Here is a 17,263-nt window from a genome sequence, read left to right as displayed (position 1 = left end):
TTGATCTTGTCATGGTCACACTCCATTTTACCGATTTCAAGTTAGTCAAGTAAATCCAAAGAACAACAGAAACGGAGGAAAGAGGTTTGGGTTCATTATGGTACTAGCACCGAGTATGTGAAGGATTAATATTAAAGTATAAAATACATAAAGAAACGAAAAATGTTTAGATCGAGTGAACGATAATGAATACTACTATTATCTTCTTCATTCGACTCTAGGAGCTCCATTTCATCTTTTTTGGCTGATATTCGGTCTTTCTCTAGAATAAGTAGTGGAGCTTTCCTACTAACTACACAATGTAGGTTGTATATACTTTTGTTTTTCTTTATTGCATATTGGTGGTTATTTGTGAGGGTTTCAATAGGAATCTCTTGGGTTTTCTCTTCGAGTTTATCATTTAGATCTAAGCTAAGTGGTGCTAAATCTAATCTTTTAAAGGTTGATTGGTTCCTAGGCTTTTTGTTGCATGCAAGGTCTTCTTTCAAGAGTGTGGAGGAGATTTATTTTTTCTTTTTGTGGCCTACAAAGGGGTTGGGTTTCCCTTTGAACATTTTGCCTCCAAGAGTTTCAGTAGAATATTAATTTATTTTTATTGTGTAGGACTAATTTTCTTTGTGATGATATTATCTCGAATTGTTTTTAATTGCGGACATGTGTAGATAATAGACCTTGAAGATGTAAATAGGAAACAATGCTGCATTCTTTCTTATAGCTAGATAACGACTTATTTGATTGCGCTTTTTAGTTAAAGAGCTATTGAAGTTTCGATTTTATTTTGAGTGATAAATCTGGATTGATATGAGTTTTTCAATGTGTTTATTTCTATTGGAAACCATTTACTTCCTTATTTATATGAGAGCATACTCAACTTTCTTTTCTTTTATATGTTTATTTCAAGAAAAAAAAAATTCATTTATTATTTTATTCACTTATTAAAGTGGTCACTGATCACATTGCAACCATTCAATACACAGAATGGATGTATTTTTATTATTAATTAAGATAAAATTTACGTAATTCAAATTTATTAAAATAAATAATCAAATTTAAATAATTTCTAAGATTGTTATAAATATTAAATTAATCACTTAGTAGGATTGATAGAAAATATGTTTTCCTTTTTGATTTGAAGTGCTAAAATATTTATAAATGAAAGATTTATCATCCCGTAATAAATATATTAAGTTAAATTAAGAAGTTTGAGGTTTTATTCCTAGTAGGATTTTTTTTTTATATAAAAGGAAAAAATTAAATAAAAAATTTTCTAACTTTCGTGGGCGCATAAATAAATATAAATAAGTAATGGTAAAAAAAGAAACCAAACAACAGCGCGTGCCCTCAGCTATCCTACGTCGTTTAAGTTAAGCATTCTAAACTCTAACCAAACCTGAAAGTAAACCCTCACCAGGCCATTTCCTCGTTCTCTTATTCAGGCAACAGCTGTGTCCCGCCACCAACACCCCCGGGCGGCCGGGCCCCCAACTCTCTATTCTCTTGTTCTCCTGATTACCTGAGAAGTTTGTGTCTACCTAGCTCATCCTTTCCACTCCATAAGCCTCCCTCTAGGTCTTGCCGCTGCTGATCTTCGCCTCTGCAGAGAAGAAACCTCGTCGCAGCAGGTGAATTCATATCGCAGATCTGTCGGTTTTTTCTCTTAATTTTGTTTCCAAATTAATTCATTAGTTCTATAAATTTTGGCTTAGTTCTAGTTTTATGTATCAAATCTGTGTGTTGTGGTTATATGCAAAAACTCTGTTGAATTATGTGGTTTATTTGTAATCCTGTTTTTTTCGTTCCTTTTTCTTCTTCTAAAGGCTCCAATTTCTTGAAAGTAATTAGAGATGGTTCTTCCTCGGGGCTTTTGAGGGGAAGAAGCACCAGCAGTAGCAGCTGCTCACTATCTCGGAAGCCATAGGTTATTTTGTTTTGCTTATTTTAACTACTTCGCTTATCTTTTATTCTCTACTAGATTAGGTTAGATTGCAAAATTGCAAATGATTTTGTTGCTCCCTTTTCTATTGCCCACTTTATTCATCTGTCTAGATTTCCTTCTTTTCTTATGGATTTTTCTTTTCGGGCTAGTGAAATGAAGTGGAATATCACTCCAAATTTTGTTGGATGCTTCTTCTAGCTTAAGGACCTCAATGAAAGTGATTAATGTTTTAACCTTTATTGGGTAATAATAGTAATGCAGTAAAGGAGTTTTTTTTTTTTTAATTCATAGTGTTTAGGTTTCCATTTTTTTTTCAAATTTTGTTGATCTAAATTTAAGTCTGACTAGGATATTATTCATTTAATTGATTTTAGGAGGTGATTATATTCCAGGTACAGTATTTCTGACTATTTAAATGCTTATATTTCTCTTAGCTTCGTTTTCAACCTGTAGATCATTTCTTCTGTCGTAATTCTAAGCTTATCTATGTAATTCTAGCAGATTTAAGTGGTGCTGATTGAAAATGTTGAATCTTACAACGATGATCTGCAATCGTCTAAAGGTGAAAGAGCTTGTCTCCAGTGTTCCTGTGTACACAAGCATTACAGGTATGTCCCTAACCCCAATTTCCTGGGAACTGGTTGGTGGGTACTGGGTAGGCCGGCTATTTGTCTAATTCTTTGTTTTAGATGGCTCTGCTGGTGGATTAAGCTTGATTTTAAGGCGCTGGGCTACCAAGAAGACTGCTGGATCTACCAAGAATGGACGAGACTCAAAACCTAAGAATCTTGGAGTGAAGAAATTTGGTGGAGAGGTAACTTGTTTTAGATGTTGCTTTTTTTCTCTGAAAAAAAATTACAATTGCATTTAAAAGGATGTTTTTTCGATGTCTAACATGCTTTTAGTGATGGATATCGCATTCCTTTGTGGTGCTTACATTTCTTGTTTTGATTTGCTTGATTGGTTTTTGTATAGAGGGTGATACCTGGAAATATCATAGTTCGGCAGCGAGGAACTCGTTTTCACCCCGGAAACTACGTTGGTATTGGGAAGGATCACACCCTTTATGCTCTTAAGGAAGGAAATGTCAAGTTTGAGACGCACAAACTTAGTGGTCGCAAGTGGGTGCATGTTGAGCCCAAGGATGGATATGAGCTTCACCCCGTTTATGCAATAGCAAGTGCTGCTTCATCCCAGCTCGAGACAGCATCTTGATATATATACATATTTTTTTTTCCAGATGCATCTTTAATTTGGTTTGACCTTGGAGGGGTTTCCAACATGATCACATGATAAATTAAAATTGTTTTCAGGGTAATTTTTCACGTTACTTTATGCTAGTTCAAGTTCTTTGAGAGACTGTTGCAGTGTGTTTTCTGGATGCATTGGAAAGCACGCTGGAATTTGTTAATTTCGTGGAGTTTGTGATATTTTTGCTTGCCTGCAATTCAACAAGTTGGTGAACCAACTTGGCTTTTACGGGTATGATTGGTAACGGAAAAGAGTTGAAGGAATGCACGGATTGGATTTCAGATGAAGCTCCGTGTAGGCAAAATTATTAGTCTTCATTATAATATAATTAAGCAACGAAATGAAGAAAGTTTCATAGACATGAAATTTCTAGGAATGAGTTTAATGTACAGGCAAGCCGAAACAATTTCAGTCGTTGGGGAGTCGGTTTATGACGACAGTTTTTTCCCAATCTTGTTATATTTACTTTATTTATCTTTACAATGGAAGAAATCCAAACATTTTATCGTCGGTTTGTTGGAGAAATCCATGGTAGGATTGAGAAGTTTGGACACTGTATTGAAACCAGAAATAATCACGCAGGTTGGAAGTTGTAGCTAGATTTAAATTGTGGGCACGGGAATTTCACCCACCCACAGGAAAATTCACCTCATCTTTGATAATATACATTCCACACTCTGGAGCAAATAAGAAACAATCAATCACAGGTAAAATTTGTAGCTTGTTGGAAAACTAACAAGCTTTTCAAACCCTAAGAGAATATTCACAGAAACAGCTTCTTCCTTTTTGCTAGGAAGCCACATCCATCAATCATGCCTCCACAGCATCTGCTCAAGCAGAAAAAGAAGAATCTTTAATAAGCAAGCCAACCAGCTTCTGAATCAATTGATTTAGTCTCCGATCAGAGGCTATCATATATGGATATTTAACATTCAACTGTGAAGGCCACGTTGTGTTCAATGAACATCTGAAGAAACCATGCCAGCTAATGGCCATACTGCTGCTCCACATCTTGCATTTCAAGCGGCTCCGGGAAAATTTCACTGGATAGCCTTTTGTTAGAATATGAATGTTCAATTCCACCACTGCCGTGAGATCCTATTCTTCCCGGCTGCTTTGAGCCACTTACACCTTCACGGTTAGTATGGCCTGGAACGGCATTTTCTGATGAGCTGTGCCGACGACCGCCAAAAATGGCAGCATTCCAGGATCTCCTAGATGAAGTTGTTCTCAGCCTCCCTGAACTGTAACTATCCTCTCTTGAAACTTTCAGAGGATTCTCCAATGCTTTGAGTATATATTTCATTGGTGGACGTTTTGAAGACCTGGGATTAAGGCATGATCTGGCCACAATTGCCATGGCCCATACTTCTTCCAACAAATCTTCATCTATGATCAGAGACGGGTCAATAATTTTTGTCACTAGTTCTTTGTCATATATACTGATATATCCCAGGGTTTGTTCTAGCCACTCCTTTGTAGTCTCATCATCTGATCTACTGATGCCTAGTTTCCCCGTTACGAGCTCTAGCAAGACCTTTCCGAAACAGTACACATCGTAAGCACAAGTCACTGATGATGAACCTGTTCATACCAAGGAGACATATCAACATTTTTCTTAATGCTTTCTGAATTATGGACACATAATGTGACTGAACAAATTCATATCAGAAACGGCATGCTTCAGCCAACAATAGAGTTTTTAACTCGAGATCATTATCATCAATTAGATATGTGTGAAGATGTAGATTTACTGCCAGTTGCTGCTAAGAAAAAGCAGGCAGTAAATTTCTTTGATGATGACTTAAAGATGTCTCAAAATCAGTATATTGGCAAAAGGTAAAGGAAATTTTCGGAAAAAAAAGATATACATACCAGAAGGGCCTGGTTCAGAGGATCTGCACAACAGAAACAGATTATATCTTAGATGAAGCAGAATAGGAATAAAAGGAAGCATAATCACAGCATCAAGAAGATATATATATTATCTCATCAGACCAAATGCCAAAACACAAAATAAAATGCATAGAACATTTACTTCTATGCGCATTTCTGATGCTGGCTGACCTGGTGACACTACTAGCCAGCTTTTCATAACACAACATCCACTTAACTGTAAAATACTTACTGTGGTTTCCGCAGGAGCCTTGTGAGAACATTGTGGCATGAATCCCCTTCCTGGATACAGACCTCACCCAGGCTTCCGAGTCGTACCTCAAATTTATCATCAAGAAGGATACTGCTTGCTTGAACGTCTCTTTAAACATCAAAATATAATTGCATTTAATAATTTCAACAATTAAAAAGGATGGAAAAGTGAACCTCACAAAATGTAAGTTCTAGTTTTGGTTATACCTATGAACAATGGGAGGGTTGCATTCATGATGCAGATATGAAAGACCTTCAGCAGCTCCTATAGCAATTTTTAATCTTGTAATCCAATCTAGAGACTGTACACTGTCATCTTCAGAATCGGATACACTGTACAAGGAACTAGCCAAGTCTCCATGTGGCATATATTTATAAACCAGAAACTTGACATTGTCATTCTCTGAACAATGGCCCAGAAGTGGGACTAATCTTGTATGTGAATACTTGCTGAAAAATTCTAATTCTGTCATATATGATTCCTTCATCTTCCCAGAAAGAAAATTCACCTTCTTTACAACTACAGGGCTTCCTCCATCTAGAAAACCCCGGAAGAGATCTCCAGAGTGACCAGACTTGATGAAATTTGCATCACCAAATTCACCAGTTGCACAAAGTAATTGTTCATAAGTAAAGGAATCTTTCAAATTTGATAAAATAACAGGATCCTTGGGAACTGAAGGGATATGTCCTTCTGGAACAGGCCCTACATTAGAGCTGCCTCTCTGATTTGCAATGGTCTTGTCACACTTCCGCAACACAAATATCATAATCAGTACCAAAACGACAATGAAGCCAAGTCCACCAAGCAATCCCACCAGAATATAAATCCATCGTTTTCTTCTCTTTTTAGGAGCAGGTGCAGCTTCATGTCCAGGCAATGGGGGTTCTGATAGTTCTGGGGTTCCAAAATTATCAAAACTTAAGCCTCTCTCAGCATAAAATAATTTACAATCACTCAAACTTCTCTGATTCGTCACAGCCTGAAGACAATTCCTGTCAAGGCTAATATTGCTTTGACTACCATCAGGAACCTTTCCTTGGATATAATTAGCAGAAAGATCAATCAAACTAACATTTCCAAATGAAGAAGACAGAGTTCCATAAAACATATTATTTGAAAGATTGAACAAGACGCCACTGGCATTAATATTTGAACTAAAAGTAGGTAGAACACCTGTAAAGTTGTTAGAAGACGCATCAAGAACACGTATGCTTGGCAATGACAACAATGCCACAGGAAGAGCACCGTCAAATTTGTTCCCACTTAGCATCACAACTTGCAATTTTTCAAGACTGGAAAATAAAGAATCTGGCAACTCACCCTCTAGTCCATTTTCCCCAATTTCCATTCGAACCAAATCCTTCAACCCTGCTAACTCTGCAGGCAATGACCCAGAAAGTGAGTTTTTGGTAAGATTAAGCTCAACCAATTGAGAAAGGTTACCCAGTTCCACAGGAATTGAAGCTGCAAGATTATTGTCTGATAAATTCAAGAATTTCAGACTATCAATGTTGCCCAATCCCGGTGGAATTGGCCCAGTTAAGTAATTGGAAGAAAGATCAAGCCTTGACAAATTACTAAGCAATGCAAAGTTAGGAGGAATTTGTCCAGTGAGGGAGTTTCTTGAAAGGTCAAGGACTGATAATTGCATCAGCTGGCCGAGAGCAGAGGGGATACTACCAGCAAGGTTATTATCAGATAGATGTAAAGCACCGAGTCTGCTCAAATTACCGAGAGACTCAGGAACCGGACCACTCACTGAACTAGACCGGAGATCGAGTACTTGCAGTGAACCAAGCCCATAACCGAACCAGGACGGTATCGAACCGGGAAGTGAGAACCCAGAAGCATTGAAATATTCCAGAAACGTCAAATTAACTAGTGAATCGACGTTGAAACTGGGATTTGAACGCCCAACGTGAGTCCGTTTAAACCCAGATATATTTATCCCGGCGACCCGGCCGTTCTTGCACTGAACTCCTTTCCAGTTATTACAGGGGTCGGATTTTATAGGCCAATCTGCGCCTCTCAGCCCTAAAGATGACCGGAGATCAAGCAAAGCTATCCGTTCGCTGGGGGAATTCAAGAAGCTTTGCTGAGCCAGTGAACAGTGAATTAATAACAGAACTAGAACGAGACGGAGCAGAGCTCGTCTAGCGTCTTCCATGGCATTATAGAGTTTGATAATATGGAGGTGATGCTTTTCATGGCCTATGGCGGCCCATCTTCTTCTTCTCCTTCCTGAAGCTATCGGAGTTGTTCATCTGTATCATCAACCAATTGAAGGGAGAAGAGAAAAAGATATTAAAAACCCAAGAAAAAAAAAAAAAAAGAAATCTTGTTCTTCGTGTAATATTCTTACCTCCAGTCACGAACTTTGTTTCTTCATTCTATGTCGTTGTGCTTCTGAGTTTTCTGCTTCACTTTCACCCATACCCAAAAACAAGAACTAACCAACAAGAATAATTAATATAAATAATTATGAACTATTTGACTGTACACACAAACACACACTCCCTCTCTTTCTCTCTGTGTATTACAAGGAAAAACAAAATCTTTTACGATTTTAATTTCCTGATTTTGGGACTAGATTAGGCTAACAGCCTAACACTTATCATATCAGAAACTCTTTGGCTCTTTGCAAAGATTGGCACGAGCTTTTAAGAGCGAGAGAGGCATTAATGACCAAAAAATAAAAAGTGGAAATGCTCCAACCTCCACCACCAGGTTTCTGCTACTAACACTGTGTCGCTTTCAGTCACCGGAGAGCTTTAAATGAACCCTTTTTTCAACCTCTTGCAGGAGAGCTTCTGGATTGGACAGTGGTTTACATTGAATTGCAGATTTTCGAGAAGACAGAGCCAAGCAAGAAAAGTTTTACCTTTAATGGATTAAAGTTTGTGTTTACTTTGATTAGCTCGTGGACGATTGGGATGGACTGTTACGTTACATGCAACTCTCTTCTTCTTTTTTTTTTTTTTTTTTTTTTTCTATAACAAATTATTACAAACCGTATACTTACGGGATTTTGAATTTTAATGAAAATGTATAGACGTTGATGGTTTCTTTTTTCCTATTTTACAATTTAATCATCAAAGTATGATTAAAATTACAATTTAATCCTTTTTATAATAAAAATAAGTTAATTCTTGAGATATTTTATAAATTAAATAACTACTTTACTTTTTATTTAAATATAGTAAACAAATTATAATAATTATTAAATTACAAAGATTAATTTATAATTTTCAACTCATTATTTGAAAAACTAATATAAATTATTTTGTTTGTTATGATCTTTTTTTGTTTTATCATATTTAAAAGTTAAATTATTGATTTTTCATAATTTAAAATAACTTATTTTTGCCTTGTTAGATGGAAATTAATTGCCGTAATCGAACCAGCAACAATGCGGAAACAGAATTCTTGACTGACTTTGCTAAGATGCTCATCAAGTTACAAATTCGATTACGGAAATGATTATCAAATATTCTTTTTTTTTCCACACAGTTAAATGGATTTTCTTTTTCATATATTTCAATGTAAAAAATGTAATAATCTCAAAAGTTTCAGTTGAAAAAAACTTAATTATCATTTGTATCTCACAAACTATTAAATAATAATAATTTTAATTTATGCACACACAAACTTAGCCCGGTGGTAAGTGCATTCGAGTAAATCTGAAAAATTTCAGGTTCAATACCTTCCCATTTCAAAAAAATAATAATAATCTCAATTTATAAAATTCTTAAAAACAAAATAAATTTATCACGAGGAAGGAAAATAACATAGTAAATTGAGGATGAATTTTAATATGGAAATTAATTTTTTTTATTTCCTTATATATATTTCCAAATTAAAAAAAAATACTTTTTCCAAACTGCATTTTACTTTCCAAAAGAGGGAGACCAGTTTGGTGAAATATAATAATAATAATGAGTGATTTTCTATATCATCCTTAAAATTTTACCCTTTTTGCAAACTTAAAAGGAAAAATTTTTGTGTACGTTAGGTCCCCATCACAATTCACCAAATTGAAAAAATAATAAGAAGAAGAAGAAATTTTTCTGAGATATATATAAAAAATAAATATACAATAATCTATTTTGACTCTTTCAAATTAAATATGTTAGCATTATATCAAAATCAGTATATATTTTCAACTAAATTACTAATTATGCGTTTTTTCCATGGTGATTTTAATATAAGTAATTTAAAATTTTACCATAAATAATTATAAATATAAAATTATGTTAGTAAGATAAAATAATAAACAAAGCAATGAGCATATAACAACGGAACCCGCCGTCTGACTGCGACTATACGCTTTTTCCAACGCGGAGTCCAACGTGGACCCACCATTTCCGCGTTTCGCATACGTTTTTCTACTCAGGAGTTGCGACGACGATTTTGATATTTCCCACGATGGAATTTGTATGATCTTATCCGTACAACAAATATAAATCTAATAAATAAGCCACGTAGGTATATACAATATGATTTTAACTTATGGTTTTTAAGAGCATAAATTCATTTAATAGTCCAATATTGAACGATATCAACATAAAGAAAAGTAAAATGGTTGATTCATCAAATTCCACACTAAACAATAAACCAAATGGTCCTAAAACAAGATCCCATTATACTTTTTTTTTTAAATAAAAAAAAAAAAGTTTTAATGATGATGACACGACATGATTACGGTGAAAAATGGATAATTTTTTTAAAGTAATAAAAAAAAAGTAACAAAATAATTGAGGGGAAAAGCACTAAAGTCCACTTCAAATGAAAGGAAATTGATGAAAAAATTAAAGGAAGAATGACGTGTCGAAGTTGGGTTTTTGTACATGTCGGCTTTTATGGTGGATATTGATGGGAAAAGCTTGTTTTTAAGTATCCCAACTTATTGATTAATCAAATTATATTTTCGTGTGCGCCTGTTTTTTCTTTTTCTTTTTTGTAAAAAGCAAAAAGTTAAAAAAAAAAGAACAAAAACAAAAATGCAAACTAAATAATTTTACATTGATTATATAATTTTTTTATCTGAAATATAAAATTACATTATATATGGCGGCTAGAAATAACAAAATATAACTATATCAAAATTATGACATCATTTAATTAAAATAATTATTAATTTAACGATTATATTTATAAAAATATTAAATTAATATGAAATATAGTTAAAAAATCTAATAAAAAGAAAAAAAAATTAAAATCAAAATTACTAATTATATTAATAAAATTTCATCAAATACAGAGATAATTATACCTAATAGATTCTCTAATTAAAGTATAAGTAGTTAAAATAGTATTACGACGAACTAATTTAACAAAAATATCAGTTTTAGAATCTAACAAAAATTTACAATCATTCAAAATTAAATCCCTACATAAAATAATTTGACAAAAATACTCTTTAAGTGCCTGTCTAAACCCCTGCATAAGATAATTTGGCAAAGATATTCCTCCTTCTTTATCATCTCTCAAGCATATTATGTGTTGTCAAATTAAAGTCTCTCGAACAAAGTTATGGAAGATAGCTTCTACGAAATAAAACTCGAATAAGATTTCAAGACTGACGTCGTCGTTGCGATTCCGGAAACTCATAATAACTAATAAACCTCTATTGAACATTACCTTCCGAAACAATCGAATCAATAGAATTTGAAGAAAAGCCAACCACAGAAACAGACACATGACTCTTTCACATTAACGAAAGGCCTCCGCCTAATCCTTGTCTATTGACTGAGAAGCAACCATCAAAATGTAAAAAATTACGAAAAAATTCCGTACGAGAACTAAGAACTTTTATTTCCATCAAAAATAAAATATCAAAAATAAAATATCCAACTTGTAACTAGTAACTAAATCCTTCAATGCATTAACTGTCCGAAAATTATCGAGTCCTCGACAGTTCCAACACAGGACGATCATTATTTTTTGCTATCCCGACTTTTGACGGGATGAGCCGTTTCACTGTTGCCTGTCAAATTAACATTCACAGGGGTGTTGTTAGAGATATCCTGTTGAGAGGAAGGAAAACTTGTAACAACGTTATGTTTAGTGTTTCTTGGCCTTTTTTTAGTATTATCATTTATTCGGGCTGCAATCTCCTCATCAAGCTTATCAGAACTATCTTGGCCCACAGAATTCTTGTCCATGTCCATAATATAGTCCTCAGTCTCCTTATTTACAATGGGTTGACTTTTGCCAAATAAGGAGAAATGCCTATTATGTGCTGTCAAATTAGTGTTTTCAAAATTGCTAGTTGATGTCAATCCTGCCACAAATCCAGGCGGAACAGAATTGCCAAAATCACGCAGCCACAGGCTTGTCGGTTTCTGGTTCCGACGAACAGGTGCTCTGAGGAAATCACCTCAATCAAACTTTCATATCTTCTTTCTTCAACCTCGGCCGCAAGTCATAGAAAGTCTCTACATGACCCGGTTTTCCACATAGATAGCAAAAAATAGTCAGCTTTTCATATTGAAACTTCACAGAAAATACAGTACCATCGTCTCCAATAAACTTCTTCCACTGTTTCAAAGATTGTCGAATGTCCAAACGAACTTTAACTCTCATAGGGTTCAGCGACATAGTCGAAGCATTTTTCATATCATACTCTTTATAGTGGTCAACAAAATTTCCGACGAATTTAGCCAACGTCTCATTATAATAACTAGAAGGGAGGTCTTTAATCAGAATCCAAAAATCAGAATGAGTTAGAGGGATATGGAGAGGATTTTCATTACCTTGTATCTCATTCCAAACAAGCAGGAATCGATTGTAGGACCCCCATTCCCTATATTTCCAAAATCAACATTATTAAAAAACTAAAACAAATATCTTTTTTACTCTAATTGCATAATAGATATACCCTCTAAAATATGCTATAAACTTGCCAAAGAGGTCTGCATATTCTGAAAATTGATTGGATTGTATGTGAGAAACATCCCCATCATACAGAAATCATAAGTGATGATCGGAATGTCTCTGGAGCTCTTAATAGGGACAACAACATCTTATTCTTCATCAATAGTCAATTGACGCAGATCGTCTTCCATGGAGAATGGGAAAGGAGAAATTAGGTTTAAGAAAGAGGAAAAGGCGAGAGTATCGAGGTACAAAGGGACCACATAGGGAAACTTGCGTCGAAAGTTAAAGAGAAAAAATTTTTAAAATTATTATTATCATGTTCGTATATATATATATATATTTTATGACTGTCAGACTTTTTACATCTAGAGGTAAGACCAGACTTTAAAGAAAAACGCAGACTCAAGATCCACCAAACCTCTTCCAAAGCAAATCAGCCCCACGCGGCGTGTTCCAGTCCGGAGATGAAAAGCAGATCGGACAGGCATACGTGTGGACTCATATGAAGGAAGTTTAGCCTGATAATGTGATAAGAGGTAGGAGAGCAGACCCAATCACTTCGCAACCATGTTTTCATACGCACCGGGAGGAATTACATGGTCACCTGATGTGAAGAGGACCCTGACACATTTGTGCATACGGATTTGAGTGATAGAGATAGGTAACACTGTAACAGAAAGACGATTAGACGTCACTAGCAGACAAAAGAAAAAGGAATAAAAAAAGAAAAATATCATATTTTTCAACCAAACTTACACGGTAAATCTTATTTTTTAAATTTTAAATATAAATAAATAACTAAATATATATATATATATATATCAAAGATACCGTTAAAATTGGTACTGTTTTGATAGTTGTTGAATTATATTTTTAAATTTGTGTGTTTTTATTTTTTAAGAAGAAAATATGATTTTAGTACAAATTAAATAAATGAGATATTTAATTTTAATTTTGTTTTTATATTTTAAAACTGAATTGACTGATCCAACATACATTAGAATACTGTATCAATTTTAATTGAATTTCAATTTCAATTTAAATTGATCAACTTTTGATTTTGTTCTGATTTCAAACTCATCATTGGTCCGATTTAATCTCATCTATAAATAACTTTGTGCAAATTACAATTAATTAATTCTTGTTGGCTATTATAAATGATTTTACAAAACAAGCTATACTACATATTGGAATTATTTAAAATTTAAATTTAAATTTAAATTTAAATTTAAATTTTTATAATTATGTGAATTTTTTCAATATTGTTAAGTTGAATTTGATTAATTATATATATAAATGCATTGATGAATCATAATGACGAATACTAGTATATGTTAAATTATTCTAAACAACTATGAATCAATTTTCCAATTATATAAATTAAGGCTTAAACGGGGCAATCTTAAATAAATTAAAGAAATAGATGAATTAATCACATTAACATATATTGAGATATATGTAAATTTTTCTTTTAAAATAAAAATTGAAAATTAGAGAAGTAGAATCTGAGACCTCTTAAATTTACTCAAATACACTTACCATCAGACTAAGTTTATGAGTATGAATTATATGTAAATTTTAATTAATTATTATTTAAGCATATATGACTTTATGCATAAATCATATATAATATGGTTGATTGAATTCTTTAATTTGAAGAGATAGAATTAAAAAAAATAAAAAATTAAAAAAAAAAAGCCTCTATCTAGAAAATTAGAGCGAAATAAACAAATTGAAAAGTAGATGATGAGAGCCTCTAGATAAATTTCCATGTAGCCTGATATTGAGTTTTTATGTTTGCAATATAAATCTTCAACGAGAAATGCTGGCTACAAGTCATTTGAAAAGATAAATGTTCAAGCTTTTTATTTTATTTATTAAAATATATAATAATTAAGAATTAATTGAAAATAAAAAATAATAATTAATATAATAAATACATTTCAATCAATAAAAGAGAGTGCTAAATAGTCGAGTTTTCATGTAAGGATTGCTTTAAAATAGATGTTTTCTCTAAATTTATTTAATTATAATTAATGTTAAAATTTAATAATAAATATATATACTCACACTATTAAATTAAAATGTGTTAATAAATATGATAAAATTTATAAAAAATTATTATAAAATTTTTAAATTTTAACGAAATTAATTATTTAATCTTTATAATCATAAATTTTAATTAAAATATTCCTTATATTTTTATAAATATAGCAATTAAATCCTTCTGTAAAATATTTTGTTAGTCTATTGGTAGAATCATTAGTTAAAATAGAGAGGATTAGGAAATGATAAAAATACTCCAGTCAAATTCATTTATTAAAACCCCTAACTTCTCTCTTTTTCTCTCCCATCTTTTCTCCTCCTTTCGTCTGTGGCTTTCTCTTCAAGCTCACCCATCTCCTCTGCTAAAAAGGCAGCTTCACCATGCCATCCAACTCCTTGAATTCTAACAAATTATTGAAATTTTAACTTGCCATCAAACTTCTCAACCATTTATCATTTCCTTGGCTGTGCTCTCCACCATTGATGTGTCATTCTCCTCTTTTCTGTTCTCCATATATCATTTTTTTCTTTATTTATCATGGGTTTCTTCTTAATTCTCACCTTGAATCGGTAAATCATTTCCCTTACTTCTCACTCTCTATCAGTAAATCATCGTTGAACTTCATCGATCATCACAAAATTGCTTCCATTAGTTCTCAATTGAATTGGTAGCCGCAAGTTCTCACCAATCACACACCTAATATCTTTGTAACCATCTTAAATCCATAAGACTCATTGGCATTTATTATTGCATCACAATGAGCAACGGTCGATAAGCAGTGATTGTTTATCAGTTTAAATTATTTTTCTATATTTATATTGAAAAATAAATATAAAAAAATAGATTAATTTTAAATTGTGTTTATGAATTGCATTTTACAAATTAAAATTTCATTGATAGTTTACCAATTTTATTGATTTTAAGAATTTTTTATTAGTATAAAACTTGAAAAAAATGATTATGAAAAAATAAAAGTTTTACAGAAGAGAATAAAGGGATTGAATAAGGCTGAAACTAATAAAGGATTACACGTGTTTTGATACTAGATTGAATTAGCGGGACAAGGATAATTTTAGAAATTTTATAAAAAATTAACGAAAATAATTAATAATTTTTAATAAAAAAATTTAATAGTTGTATTTTATAATTACGAGAAATATTTTAATTAAATTTTATAATTATAAAATTAAATAATTCATTTCACTAAAATTCGTATAGTAATTTTTTTAAAAAATTCATTAAATTTTATAGAGTTTCAAGACAAGTACATTTAAAGAAAGTGATAGGTGACTTTTTTTTTTTTTCTATACAATTAAGAGCATTAAAAAGTTATAATTCTTATAGAATTGAATTTACATAATAAGGAGTTTAAATAATTTAAAAATAAAAAATGTATAATAAATTATGTATAAATTATTTTAATTACATATACTCTTTATATAATGTAAACACTTTTTATAGTAATGAGTTCTATGATAATGTTGGCGCTCATGCGATTGGGACTTGCAGCAACTAATGGCATTGGGCTAAGGACTTGCATGGGCCTATTTGCCATGAATCTTTGGTCTAACTTTAGGTCCATTTATAAGATATATATAGCAATAAGAACACTTGTGGCAATGTCTCTTCTTTCCCTTTCAAGTGTGTGATACTGTTTTTTTTTTTTTTTTTAATACACAGCCAATTATTTCATCTATATTGTTTAAATATTATGAACTTAATCCACTAATTGGTTTTCAATTTTTTTTTAAATTATATTAAAATATTATTAACATTTTAAAAAATCTACAAGTTAATCTTTAAATTCATTAACGGATCCAAAATGATACGTTCATTGTTTTTAATTTTTTTTTCCATTCATTGTTTTTAATTGTTTTCTCGTCATGAAAAAGGACCGAAACGAAGTCCAAGCCCTCGCAAACCTGGGGAACGCCAAAGCTCAGTATCTACCAATACAGCATAGTTAAGGAGAATCCACGGTCTGATTTCTTTCAAGGAACATATATATATATATATATATATTTTTTTTCTTCTTATCGCTTGGGATTCTTTCCCTCCTTGATTCTCTTTTTATATTTGTATATTTTTTAAAAAAACCCCAGCACTTGCAGGTTCCAATGGGGGAATTTCCTCCAGAAAGGTCAATATGATTCGGCAGTTTCGTTATTCGTATCCTTAAATGGAAAGAATGTGGTGAATTGTGGTGGACACAAAATGACTCTCCAAACTTTTATGAAGAATCCTTAAAGGTCGAAAATCGCCGTTGGCGAAGACCTAAAGGCCAGTAGTCCACCAACTTGCACGAGGGACCATGGGAATCAACTAGCTATTGACGGAGGAAACTACGCCGACACTCATCTTCCCTCTCTCTATAGCTCATCATTCGAGCTCCAACTTGCAAATCAAGGTCCACACTACGAAACAAAAATGGCCTAAAGCTTTTTTTTTTAATTTTTTTTTCTTTTGCCAAAGCCTAAAGCTTTGGAGAAGAAAGGCAAGGTAATCCTGATAAATAAATTCTACTAAATTGCACGCGGATGATAAGAATATTAAATAGTGCACTGTTTGGTTCATAAGAAATATTTTTAATGAGAATATTTTTGATATTTTTTACATTTAGAATAATTGTAAAAAATAATTTTTAATTGTAGAAAAATTAAATTATGTTATAAGCTATGGGATATCAACAATCATTGCCATTTATATATAACAGGTAAACCATATCGTCTGATATTGTTTTATACAATCCCTTTAAAAGTTGCAGAGTTTTTTTTTTTATAAAAAAAATAAAAGTTGTACAGGTTATTTTCAGGTTTAAAGGAGGTCAACATAAACTTGTATAACTTTGGAGATCCAATCACTAGAGGGCAGTGTTATATCTGTAGAACAAGTCGACAAATTCTTGTCTTGTCCTTTTCTTTTTTCTCGAAAGATTTCTTGTGTTGTCTAATCTATTGGTGATGATAAAGTACTGAAATCAAAATTCTCTCAGCTTAAA

At 32.3% G+C, this 17,263-nt stretch overlaps 2 protein-coding genes across 4 annotated transcripts; one reads left to right on the top strand and one right to left on the bottom strand.

Moving 5' to 3' along the window:
* Window positions 1-1,341: 1,341 nt before the first annotated feature.
* On the top strand, window positions 1,342-3,291 carry LOC110607060 (50S ribosomal protein L27). 2 transcript variants are annotated; one of them, XM_021746115.2, is made up of 5 exons: window positions 1,387-1,622; window positions 1,818-1,918; window positions 2,438-2,544; window positions 2,626-2,750; window positions 2,912-3,291. In XM_021746115.2, the coding sequence occupies exons 3-5, from the start codon at window positions 2,460-2,462 to the stop codon at window positions 3,149-3,151; spliced, it is 450 nt and encodes a 149-aa protein (XP_021601807.1). In that variant the 5' UTR covers window positions 1,387-1,622; window positions 1,818-1,918; window positions 2,438-2,459; the 3' UTR covers window positions 3,152-3,291. The 2 variants fall into 2 exon arrangements, with proteins under 2 accessions (XP_021601806.1, XP_021601807.1); XM_021746114.2 differs by lacking the exon at window positions 1,818-1,918 and having other exon boundaries at window positions 1,342-1,622.
* Window positions 3,292-3,758: 467 nt separating this feature from the next.
* LOC110607059 (probable LRR receptor-like serine/threonine-protein kinase At2g16250) lies at window positions 3,759-8,341 on the bottom strand. 2 transcript variants are annotated; one of them, XM_043953260.1, is made up of 5 exons: window positions 7,702-8,341; window positions 5,543-7,603; window positions 5,316-5,444; window positions 5,063-5,085; window positions 3,759-4,771 (listed from the first exon to the last, which is right to left on the bottom strand). In XM_043953260.1, exons 2-5 carry the CDS (start codon window positions 7,504-7,506, stop codon window positions 4,173-4,175), a joined length of 2,715 nt encoding a protein of 904 aa, XP_043809195.1. In that variant the 5' UTR covers window positions 7,507-7,603; window positions 7,702-8,341; the 3' UTR covers window positions 3,759-4,172. The 2 variants fall into 2 exon arrangements, with proteins under 2 accessions (XP_043809195.1, XP_043809196.1); XM_043953261.1 differs by lacking the exons at window positions 3,759-4,771; window positions 5,063-5,085 and having other exon boundaries at window positions 5,312-5,444.
* Window positions 8,342-17,263: the final 8,922 nt, after the last annotated feature.

The sequence above is a fragment of the Manihot esculenta genome, chromosome 18 (assembly GCF_001659605.2).
Source record: "Manihot esculenta cultivar AM560-2 chromosome 18, M.esculenta_v8, whole genome shotgun sequence".
NCBI lineage: Eukaryota > Viridiplantae > Streptophyta > Magnoliopsida > Malpighiales > Euphorbiaceae > Manihot > Manihot esculenta.
This window is presented reverse-complemented; position numbering and strand designations above follow the sequence as displayed.

Excerpts from the sequence above, each read along its gene's own strand:
- LOC110607060 (XM_021746114.2), top strand. The coding sequence starts at position 2,460 with ATGTTGAATCTTACAACGATGATCTGCAATCGTCTAAAGGTGAAAGAG. Across the intron at positions 2,545-2,625 it reads TGTGTACACAAGCATTACAG|ATGGCTCTGCTGGTGGATTA; the intron begins GTATGTCCCTAA and ends TCTTTGTTTTAG. Across the intron at positions 2,751-2,911 it reads TGAAGAAATTTGGTGGAGAG|AGGGTGATACCTGGAAATAT; the intron begins GTAACTTGTTTT and ends GTTTTTGTATAG.
- LOC110607059 (XM_043953260.1), bottom strand. The coding sequence starts at position 7,506 with ATGGAAGACGCTAGACGAGCTCTGCTCCGTCTCGTTCTAGTTCTGTTA. Across the intron at positions 5,445-5,542 it reads AACCCTCCCATTGTTCATAG|AGACGTTCAAGCAAGCAGTA; the intron begins GTATAACCAAAA and ends TGATGTTTAAAG. Across the intron at positions 4,772-5,062 it reads CTCTGAACCAGGCCCTTCTG|GTTCATCATCAGTGACTTGT; the intron begins GTATGTATATCT and ends TGGTATGAACAG.